We start from the raw sequence: 12,002 nt of genomic DNA, 5'->3' as shown, positions 1-12,002 counted from the left end.
TTTAGGAACTTCCCACCAAGTAAATACAAATACGAAGATATCTTGGATAGATGTTTAAGCATTTTGAATGTTACAAGTCCTATAAAAAAAAAAAAAGATGGGTAGATAATTAAAATACATCCTGACGCACAAATGAACACAAGAAAATTGTAAGGGTAAGCATAACCAGGACAATTCTGGGCTCTAATAAGTGTTTTCTGTATATGTGTAATTTTTATAGAGGGTTTAAAGGTACACCAAGTTACTTTTAGAGTGAAAATACTTAATTTCAGAAATTTCTCATCATTTTCCAGGGGGCTTAAATCTCTGCTTCTGCCATGTCTCAGGTAGTCTTGTTCCTTGCTATTTAGAAGCTCACCTTCAGTACTTACACAGATCTCACTGAAATCTTGAGCTCTGTTCGAGAATCGTGGAGTGGGCTTTAGAACAAACATACCTTAGAGACTTCACCATCCAGATTTTTCTCATTTGACTACCTGAAAGCTTCAGGTGTTAGCTGTCAGTGCTTGCACTCTTAATTCCCAATTTATTCAAATATTTGCTGCCTAGTATTATGTACACAAGTGAGTTTGCTTTTCCCCTCAATTACGTGTGGGACCAAGTGATGGCAAGACTTAGAAAAATACCTACACTTCTACTCCATTCTACTATAATGAGCTGTTTTCTGTTGCAGAAGGGGAGCGTGGGTGTGCATCATCAGTGCATTTGTTCAGGGTTTAGGGAAGTTTCACATTCATCTTACAGATTAATTGTTTTTATCTATGCTATTCCAAGTGAGAATTATTCGTGTTTTGTAAAGTGTATGTGCAAGTCGTCATCTGTGAGAACAGCAGCTTATGTTACAGCTGAGACCACTGAATGCAACCAGAGCTAAATACTGCTGAAAACAATACCGTCATCTTTTCAGGCAAGTTTTGTATAAATGTTGCTACAAAGTGTCTTTTTTTTTTAATCCCAAATAGCTGCTGTTTCCAAGTATTGGGATTTCTCAAGTTGCCTGCATGCTGCTGCTGCAGTATCCCCTAGCCTCTTGTGCCAGTTTTATTTTCTCTGGTGTAGAACAGAAGTGTTACTTGCTTCTGAAATACTATTAAAAAAATTTCACCTAGCAGAAAGATGAAATGTTTAGAATTGGATTAGTAATATTTAACTCTTTACAATCTAAAAGGTGTTTGGTCATTATCATATGGTGACTTGAGCATATTTCAGTTTTTTCTCTCCTGCACAGAGAAACTTAAAGGGATAGAGGGTTAAAAGCAAAGAAGAATGGAGACTTTGCCTTTAGAGAGATAAGTGGGAAAACCAGATGGTATTGATTTTTCTGCCATCTCCCCCTTTCTGTCTAATGCCTTTTGATCAAGGACAACTAAATCTGTAAAAGAAGTTCTGAGAAATCACACAAATGTAGCTGAGTCTATCCGAGATTCTATGAGGTACATTTTTTACAATTTTACTTTGTAATTTATACAAAGTGTACTGTAGTGTGAGCTTTCAAATTACCATTGATGGTATAAAGGGTGTGTGTGCATGGGCAAATCTTCAGCTGTTTTTAACGGTACCTGTCTTTCTGTAATATTTTATTATACTTTCACTGAACGTTAGCAAAAGTGACTTTCTTCCCTCACAACCCCTTTCTCCTTTCTTAAAACTTCAGTTGCTGAAGGGCACTGTGATGTTTTACTTTTGTTGCTTAGCAGTTTGATCATGATGATGACCACACTGATGTGTGGAATTTATTTTCACAGCATTTCATGATCAGCAACGCTTTCATTTGTTAATGTATCTCATCATTGCAGTATTATTATTTTGGATAATTGTTCTAATTTATTCAAGGGGCCTGACGTGTTATGGTCTTTTAAGTATGTGCCTCTGGGACTTGAGGTTGTTGCCATATGGTGAGATAGTGCTGCATGACAACCTTTCAGCAACTGAAGAATTCAACAGTGAAATTAATATGATAATTTTAAGTGTTCAGTGAAATCTTACACTTAACCACTTTGACTTGTCTTTTTCCTCTTAATGCCAAGATGACTGCTTGCAGACAGGCCAGGTTGAAACAGGTGTTTGAGTTTTGCATCAGATATGTTAGGACTGTGCTGATGATTTTTAGTTGTCTTTGTATGTGTAATAACTTCATTTTTAAGTGAGAGTTCATGTTGACTTCTGAAGTCTGTAGGGGTAGTTATTGCTCTGAGACTTATAACTGAGCAACAGTGACTTACAAGAAAACTCAGGTTTCATATGGGATTAGAAAAGGGTGAGTAGAAATAAGAAATTTGGAAAAATTACTCTGAACAAAAAAACCCCAATAGTTCCAGTTTAGACATGGGTACTAAGAAATTCTGACCATTCAAATGGACCAAAGTGTAGCCTTTTCATCAGCAAAACTGTACAGAAATTATTTATGATAACTGAAATGTACAACATGTTTTCTTTCAAGTTCCTGTTGTGTCATCAGTGATTTACCTACCAGGTTGGCATCATATTTTTTATACAGAGAAAACATGTTAGGAGATACTACTTCTGGTTTAAAATTAAAACAGTCCAATCAACCACAGCAAGTACTTGCTTTCGGGAGGTTGGCAACTATTAAATTGCCAGAGATTCTATGTGTAACTTTAGCCAGTGAAGTCTACTAGCTAACATCTTAGTTGTTTGCCTGTAAGGGGTGATATTTTCACGTATTTATAATCTTTTTTATTTTGTAATCCTTTTCTATAGCCTACCCCACCCTCTTCATATATTTAAATTTAAAAATAGCCTTTTCCCAGGAATTTCATACTATTGTCTGAATCTTTGGAAGCACATAGGCCTAGAAATAGGGAGCCTGTTTTTTGTGAAGTGCATCTTAAACTTCCTGATAGGTGTTACAGCTCATCAGAGTATTTTTATTTAATAATTCTTCAACATTAGTTTCTTTCTGTCTTACACACACATACGTTAATCTCAGTTATAGCTGATGGAAGACTAATCTAGACTCTTCAGTGTGGGTGTGGATCCTGAGTTATCACAGGGAACTGAGGCTCTTAGTAAGGTGTAATATAGATGTACTTTGCAATTCCAATAAGACACTCTCTTATATTAACTATTTCATATGAAAATGTGACTCAGAAGTGCTTTTGTCCATTAAATGCACCCAAGTAACATTATAGATGAAGAGGCAGTAGAACTTGGGTATCTTTATTCTCAGTTAAAAGACAACAGATGATCAAAAATCTGCTTGTCAGTGCTGTTCATTTGGAACAAAGTATGTAAAAAGATACTAGCTGAGAAAGATGGAAATAAAGGAATAGAACTGTAAAATCGTCAAGAAATTCAATGTAAGCTCTTCTATTCAAAAGTCTGGTTCATATTCTTTCCGATCTGTTTGCATCTCTGCAGGTGATTTGTGGTTTGTCTGCTACAGGAATGCTGAAACTGGGAGTAGATTTTTCTCCAAGTAAATTTGCTTGATATAGCCATGAATTGATTTTCTAATTCTATGTGTATACAGAACCTAGTATGTAATTTTTTCTAACTTTTTTTGATTTTTTTTTTTGCTAGGAAGAGGGATCAGTAGGCCTATTTGGTTTGTTTTTCCCCTTTCGGTTTTTAATCTTATCACTTCTTTTAATCTTTGGTGTGTTTCACAGTCTTTAACTTCAAAGTGTAATTGCAATGATGCAGCTGCTTAATGGATTGCTACATTTAATATTTTCCCCCTAGGAGCAGTATTTCTTCTTTGCATCTATAATTGGATCATGCTGCTGCTGTCCCTGATGGAAACACCAGGTTTCATATTCACCATACACCTGAGCACATGCTTATTCACTTGGTAATCCTAATTTTTTTTTTGATTTATCAAAATTGAATTGTATTTTGGGGGGGGGGATTTTTGTGCTTGAATTTTATTGCAAAAGAAATGTGACAGGAAATGCCATCATGCACCTCTTGCTGCTCCAAGCTTTCAGATCGAGACTGGGTCTTTGTACCCTACTGCTGCATGTCTTGAATGTTAAATTTATAGTACTTCAGAGCCCAGCTTCAGGGCGATGTATAAAGATACCACAGATTTGGGAGGGGGATTGATTTTGTAGCAAGCATTAGTTGTTGCTACTCTGTGCACATTCCTGCAGGCGTGGCCTTTATTTTCCATGCTGGTAGTGACTACAGCCACCGCAGCTGCCACGGAACACCACGCATCCCATCTCCCGCTCTACAGGCAGGCAGGAGGTGAGTAATTTTTCATTGTTGCTGCATCCTAAGGATTCCCCTTTCCCCACCCACACTACCTTGGCCCCTTTAGGAAAATTTTCATCTATTAAACTTTCCCTCCTCTATTGGAGGAACTAAATCTCTCTCAGCATTTTCAGGCTGGTGATCTAATTTGACAGCTCGTAGGTGATGTCTATTCCTCTTCAAAGAGGCAGGTAGCCCCGGGCTAGCCAGCTGCATTGTGGATTCTGCAGATTTGGCTTGCTGTTCCTGCTGGGTGTCATCTGTCTTCTTAGTCTCGCAGTGGATAATTTTTGTCCTCCCTAGCATCATCTGCCTGAGCAGTTTTTGCCTGGCAGGCCTGTCCATACAGGTTGAGCATCAAATACAGTAGCCGCACGGCTAATCTGACACGGCACTCCTCCAAACAGCGCAGCCCCGGGCCTGCTTTGGCCAGCATTGGCATCGCAGCCCGCAAACTTCCAGCCATCATGATCGTGGTCTTGGTCTCCCATCACGGGTGCAGCCCATGGACTTATTCTGCTGGCGCAAAGTATGTCCCCCGCCTCGCCCTCTTAAGGGCCGTCGCTCCAATTCCTCCCATCTGGGCAGATGTCTGCCTCAACAGGTTTGGGTTTCCCTGCCTGTTGCCGGCATTTGACTCGGACACCGCCACTTGGATGAAATAATACTTTAGTGGATTATCATTGCTAGACAGCCTGTGGGGAAAATGACAGGACTCGGCACGTTCATCTGAAGATTTTGCAATTCAGAGTGCTGCTAACGCTAATGGGAAGTGGCAGGGTGATCCCTAAAAGAGAAAGTGGGTTCCATTGCACGGCAAAAGTGACAGAGGTTGTTTAGCCTATCTTCCAAAAAAATACATGATGACTACATATGTTGATTTTCATGCTCCAAGGCATAGCTATTTCCATATTTTTGTGACTTGATGACTACTTTCTACGAACTGACAGGTTAGGGGCTCCACAAGTATTGTCTTTTTATAGCCATCACCTCTTTAAGTCCTCCTTAATTTTTTTGAATATGTTTTGAAAATAAGCTTGATGGGGCAGTGGGAGTAAGCTGGGGGGGAAGGGGGGAACAACAAAACAGAGGTAAATGCAACAATAAAGCATATTTTTTTAAAAAACACAACTATTCAAACAAAGGAGGAATGGTTTGAGGACAGTAGTCCTAGAAACCAATGCAGCCGTTTGTCACAGGATTTGCCCTTGTTGCATTCCCATAATGCCGAACCTGACATTATTCATGATGTAAGAACTGTTTCCTAGAAATGCAGTAGTTGCAAAGCCCCTTAACTACAGGATTTCCTCCTTAACAAATAAAAAGCTGGAGCATAGGGCTTAGAGGGGAAAATAACTTGTCTGAGAGAGACACTACAAAAGGATGGCAGCTAGGCAGAGGAAAGGGATAAAATTAACATTTTAACAATTCTACCCCAAATTATTAGTGATGATGGAGCCAGCTGGAATATCCTACAGATATTATTAATATATATATAATCTAATGGTGATTGTCAGTTGCTTATGTGCTTTATGTGCTTATATTTATGGGAAAATATAAGTACTAATCTATAGGTTGCAAGAAGTGGTTACTTTGGGGTGAAAAAAAATAATGTGGAAGGGAACTATTTTTTAAATAATTCTTTGTGTGCTAATTGTCTAATTAATATGTACAGACTATGAAACAGTGAAGGAGTGAAAGACTTTTATAGTATGTATTTATACTGAATTTAGTAATAATGTTAGTTAAGTATTGAACACTTCCCAGTGTGAGATGCATTTTATTATTTAAACAGATTCTAACTGTATTTTGACTGATTTTGGAGTAGATAGTTTCAACAAAATCAATTCACTCATTTTTAACCCGTGTTTAGAAGATTACAGGTTTTGTCAGAAAAACCTGTATAGTAATATCAGTGAACAGTTTCTGAGTTTTGATGATGGGACACAAAATTTATAATAGGATCATTTTTTGTGTCAGTTGTAATAGCTTTAAAAAGTCCCTTTTTTTTTTCTCAGCCACACAATTGCTCCTACACATAAAAGCTATGGAGAGTAGAACATAGGCAGAACTAATTTCTAAAACAGAAATATATATTGCTCCTGTTTTTTACAAATAAACTAGTAATTGCTACAGCTAAACTGGCTCCTTTGTGGTATTCCAGGTCAGGACACTGAAGCTGCAGCAGCTGTAGCAGAATTTGTGGTCCACTTCTTTCTTCATTGACCATACAATGACACTGTATGGTGTGTATTGCAAATTTTAAAAAAATGTATAAAAGAAACAAACTGTAGATGCAATGGCCTAACTAGGATCAACCTATTCTAAAAGTATTGAGTTTATGTGGCATGAAAAGTCACAAACAGAAGTTAATATACTGTAATTTATAAGGGGGGAGGCTGTAAGGGGGGAGATATATTGAAAATATCCTAGTGCTGTCAGAGTCACAGAATGGGGTCACTTTGAAAGGGACCACAGTGGGTCATTTGCTCCAACCTCCCTGCTCAGTCAGGGCCATCCTAGAGCACAGGGCACAGGATTGCATCCAGGCGGTTCTTGAGGGAGAGTCCACAACTTCTCTGGGCAATCTGTTCCGGTGCTTGGTCACCCACTCAGTAAAGAAGTTCTTCCTCATATTCAGGTGGAACTTCCTGTGCATCAGTTTCTACCTGTTGCCTCTTGTCCTATTGCTTGGCACCACCAAGATGAGCCTGGGTCTGTCTTCTTGACACCTTCCCTTCAGATACTTATAGACACTAATGAGGTCCCCTCTCAGTCATTTCTTTTCAAGGCTGAACAAGCCCTGTTTCCTCAGCCTGTCCTCATAAGAGAGATGCTCTAGTCCACCAATCAACTCTATAGCTCTCTGCTGGACTTGCTCCAGAAGCTCGATGTCTCTCTTGTACTAGGAGCCTCTTTTGTACTCTCAAATAGTTTTAAAAGAAATGTATAGGGATTTTGCATAATTTTTGCCCTTTTTTTGTATAGCTGTAAAAGACTGCTGCTCTTATTTTTTTCTTTCAGCAGTTGTTACTCATGTTTGCTACATGCAGAAGGCAAGTGGGTTTCCTGAATGCACGTCTCTTACTACATTATCTGAATCACAGAATCAGTTAGATTGGAAAAGATCTCTGAGATCATCAAGTCCAACCTATGACTGAACACCACCCTATCAACAGGACCACGGCACTGAGTGCCAAGTTCGGTCTTTCCTTAAACATCTCAGGGCATGGTGACTCCACCACCTCCCTGGGCAGCTCGTTCCAATGTTTAACCACCCCTTCTGTGAAGAAATTCCTCCTGTTGTCCAACCTGAACCTCCCCTGGCGCACCTTGAGGCCTTTTCCTCTCGTCCCGTCGCTGGTTGCCTGGCTACACCCTCCTTTCAGTCAGCTGTAGAGAGCGATAAGGTCCCCCCCGAGTCTCCTTTTCTCCAGGCTAAACCACCCCGGCTCCCTCAGCCGCCCCTCACAGGACATGCGCTCCAGACCCTTCACCAGCTCCGCTCCCCTCCTCCGGGCTCGTGCCCTTCTCTTCTCCTAAAACAACACCCCTCAAATCACGAAAATCCCGGGTGCTTTCGGGCTGCGTTTGGGGGCGGTACCGCAGCGCGGCGGGCGGGCGCGCCGCGATGACCTCACGCCGCGGCACCGGGGCCCTGCGGAAGCTCTGCGGGCCGGGGCCGGGCCGGGGCCGGGCAGGTCCCGCCGCGCTGCCCCGGGGCCGCCGAGCGCCATGAGCGGGGCTGGCCCCGCGTCCCCCGGCCGCAGCACCGCGGCGGCCCCGGCGCACGGCGACAGGAGGCGGGAGGCGCCGGCCGCCGGCTCCCCCATTCAGGCCATCATAAAGGGTAAGGAGCGGGCGGGGGGTCACCGCGGCATCGGCAGCCCCCCCTTCGGCCGCCTTCCAGCCCCCCGGGGCGCTCCCGTGACACGCTCTGAGGTTTAAAGCTGGACGCCTGCTGGCTTTCACCTCTCGGAGTTTGAGACTAGGCGTTCTTCCGGGAGACTGAGTCTGCCGCCGAGGCCCTGCCACCGGCGTGTGAAGTTTTCTGGGAAGCTCCTACTTTGGTCTTGTTCGCCCCGAGTCTTGCCCTGGTTCATCTGCGCGCAGGAGCGTTTGGACTGGGGAGTGGTTTCGCCTGTGCTTTGTTTACTGCAGTCACGTAATTCCCCAGGTTTGGAATAACCGTTCTGCACCTTTTTTGAAGGGGGTGAGAATCGGGATGTCGAACAAACAGGTGGATAAAGTCGCGAGGGAGAGCCTCGAGGCAGGTCCAACAGGTGGGGCAGGAAGACATCCTTTACACGGCAGTGCCAGTTTAAAGCGTTTGTTGGCGCTACGCTGTATATTTCTTGAAATAGTCTTTGTTTGCTGCACTCTCACACTGGTTTTCGATTTAACAGGCTTTTTCTTTCTCTGTGACAGACGAGCTTGATTTGCACACGCACTTATATTGTAAATACTCTTTTTCAAGACTTAAATTTCAAGTCTTTGGCCCTGGAATACAAGAAAATGCTGACAGTTTTCCTGTGTAGGGAGCGTTTTGCTTCTCTTGCTGCAGAAAACTCCCACGCCTTAGTATGTAAATCTCTATTAAGCTGCAGCGTTTAGTTCTGTTCTTTTACCACTGTCAACAATCAGATACAGAAGCTTGTAATGATGAGAAAGAGGGTTGAAACAAAGAGTGCTGAGGCACAGAGGAGAATGTTCAGCCTTCCCAGAAAGGTGTCTTTGGGATCTGGAATACTGATTCATTGCATTTTATCTAGGTTGGTGATTTGCTGAATAGATAGGTTACCCAACAAACACTGTTCTGGTGCTCTTTTAGTTTTGTATGTATTTTATTGTCCTTCTTCAAACTGAGGTATGTTGTGCTACCGTGTGTTGTGTAGCCTGGTGTAGGAGTGAGACAAAAACTAAAATTCTGGCTTTCATTGATATTCTAGATGTTGGGGAAATCTATTCAAGACTCCTGGATCACAGACCAGTAATTCAGGGAGAAATACGTTACTTTGTTAAAGAATTTGAAGTAAGTATTTGTATCTTACTGGATGCTGTCATAGTCTGATACTTTCAACAGTCTTAGCATCTCTCCTTAGAGATCTCAGTATGTACATAAGTTTCATCAGAAGAACTTGACATGGGGTTTTTTTTCCAAAATAACACACTTGAAGTATACATCTGCATCTTTAGTAAACAAGGCAGTAATTTAGGCCTTTTTCTTTTAAAAGTTTCGAAAGGGACATAATTTCTTTTCCTGCAAAAGACTGACAGGAACACTGATGTTAGACAATTATGAAATCCTGACATCTTAGAAAAGTCCAGTTGGTTCAAGGAAAGTATTGTTGGCCAATGTAGGTTTACATCTGACTGAGAAACTGCTTTATGCATCAAGCTGGATTCAACGAGCACAGCTGTAGTTTTATTTTGCTTTAATATTTGTTACACAAAAGAAAGTAATATTACTGGAAGAGAAACACTTTATGCAAAGTAAGAAAATCATTAAAAATTGAATGACTTTTGTCTGATTGGCTGCAAATAAGGCTTAAGTATTGAAGGTGCAAAAGTGTTTATATACAGCTTTCCTTGGAAAGTATAATTTGGTTTCCACAAGATGGCAGCAAAAGTTTAGAAAAGTCAAATCTTACGTCAACAAAAGGCTGTTTCTGAGTAGATTTTCGTTCTTACAGAGTGTGGAATTTAAAATTAAAATCAGTCCTGAAAATGCAGCTACACCTCAAACTTCCAGCAAGCAAACCTGATTTGAATGACATTAAGAATGTCCTCCCCCCCTCATCCCAGAGTGTCGCTTATATTTGAAGCAGGTCTGTTTTGTCTCTATTGGTTTAGCAAAATACACACGTGAAATAAACTCTCATCAGATCTGTATCGCATGGGCTTGAGAGTCATAACAAATTATTTATTTTCTCTGCCTTCCCTAAGTAAGATTTAGGGTACAGTAAGTAATTTTATGTGGCATTCCATAGGAAGGAAAATTTTAAACTCAATTACAAAATTAGAACTCATATCTTTATAATTATAATTCATATATTTCTCTCATGGCACCTGAAGTCTTGTTCTGTTTCTTAGACAAATTTAATATATTCTTAGATCTTTTATTGAGATTCAGTTACTGGTTTTTACTTTTGGGGGGGAAATAGCAAAGCAGAGGATTGTATAAATCTTTGCAACTTAGAATTTCTTCAAAAAATTACACTTGTTTGTAACTTTGAGATATCAGCTATTTTTTGGTTGTAGTAGGACATATGCTTATTCTTTCAATGATGAGCACCTAGTGTGTAAAGAATGTAGGTTTGCATTCAGGAAATCTGGAGCCTGTTTAATAAAGTGGTTTTACTTGTCTGTGCCTCAGTTTCTGAAATTTTAAAACAGGTATGTTGATATCCAGTTGCCCACTTCATAGGATGCAGTATTTTTTTTTATCTAGAGTAGTCATCTAAAGGAAAGTGTTGGTGAAATTCAGAGTGGAAGTAGTGCTGTAGCTTCAGAAAAAAGATTATTTTTGTAAATGTAAACAGTAAAGCAAGATCTTGTTGTTCTTCTAATTAATCATGATCAGCAGTGATCCAGAAGAAGGACTGCTTCTTTAGTCAGCTGTATTCTGTTATTTTTTAATCTTGACTTCATTGCTTTACTTCAGTTAAAACAATTTTACTTGGATTGTTTTAATCTCTTCCCATGCTAATTGTGGGTCAGACATCAAGCAAGTGGAATCACTGTTACGTTATCTCTCAATAACAACTGAGTTATAAAAGTGCAATGTTTTCAAGTTTTCTTGCTCTCAGTTGGTTTTGATATGCGGTAAATCCTCTTTACAAAACAGCACATTTTTCCACACAGTGTTTTAGCTAGTCAGTACTGACTTTTTTCACAAAGGCCAGAAGGGTCATTCAAACAATTCCTGTATTTTAGTGTGAAGAATGGAACATTGCTCTTCTTTTTCGCAAGACAATTTTATTAATCATGCTAAATAAGTAGAGTAACTCTTTAATAGACAATAGTGTAGTTTTTTGAGATGAAGCTATTAGTTTATCAACTGGGAAACCATCTTTATTTTGTAAAGTGGAATTCCTTGTTAGCCACTCATTTTCTTTCCTTTTTCTGACAGGAAAAACGTGGCCTCCGAGAACTGCGAGTACTTGAAAATCTAAAGAATACAGTCTTTGAAACGAATGAACATGTTCTTCCTAAGTGTGAGCAGGCAATGCATGACAATTTGAACGAAACATTCAAGAGATGTAAGCACATTGCTTCTTATTTTTCTTGTTGCATCATTTTGAGGAGTAATTTAAGTAGTTTGAATTCAAAATGTAGAAAATTCGTAGAAAAATTATCATAGTTGGATAATTTTCTACTATTTATGTGCTTTTTTTCTCATTTCTGTGAAATTTTAAAAGGGAAACAACAGGGATGTTTTTTGATACGTATCAGTCCAGCCACACAGGTCTTGCTAAGGTTACATTAAAGATTTTTGTTGATTTAAGTAGAAGCTGTTTCAGCTCAGTTGTTTGCTACTGACTTGGAAATAGTGTTCCATGTTGACCAAAACCATGGACAAAATTTCAGTTTTCTGAAATTTCAGGGGGTTTTTTCAGTTTGTTGCAAGCATGTTGTGGTGTGACCTTCAAGTTTCTTAATTTTCTCACAGGAGCGCATAGTACTGTCCCCCAAGATTTAAAACAAAAGCTGCTGCTGTATAGCTGTGAAATTTACTATTATTATTATTATTATTATTATTATTATTATTATTATTATTATTA

At 39.9% G+C, this 12,002-nt stretch overlaps 1 protein-coding gene across 2 annotated transcripts in view; it reads left to right on the top strand.

Moving 5' to 3' along the window:
- Positions 1-3,784: 3,784 nt before the first annotated feature.
- The window catches only part of BLOC1S5 (biogenesis of lysosomal organelles complex 1 subunit 5), a 17,414-nt gene continuing 9,196 nt past the window's right edge, over positions 3,785-12,002 (top strand). The window contains exons 1-4 of one of the 2 annotated variants that reach the window (XM_027654146.1): positions 3,785-3,814; positions 4,116-4,212; positions 9,168-9,250; positions 11,351-11,480. In XM_027654146.1, the coding sequence (XP_027509947.1) occupies positions 3,800-3,814; positions 4,116-4,212; positions 9,168-9,250; positions 11,351-11,480 (325 nt within the window). In that variant the 5' untranslated portion in view covers positions 3,785-3,799. Of the gene's footprint in view, positions 3,815-4,115; positions 4,213-7,932; positions 8,069-9,167; positions 9,251-11,350; positions 11,481-12,002 lie in introns of those variants that run through there. The other variant, XM_027654145.1, reaches the window with a different exon arrangement.

Source organism: Corapipo altera, unplaced genomic scaffold (assembly GCF_003945725.1).
Source record: "Corapipo altera isolate COAL_440 unplaced genomic scaffold, ASM394572v1 60, whole genome shotgun sequence".
Lineage (NCBI taxonomy): Eukaryota > Metazoa > Chordata > Aves > Passeriformes > Pipridae > Corapipo > Corapipo altera.
The sequence above is the reverse complement of the archived record's forward strand: the minus strand, read 5'-3'. Positions and strand labels throughout refer to the sequence as shown.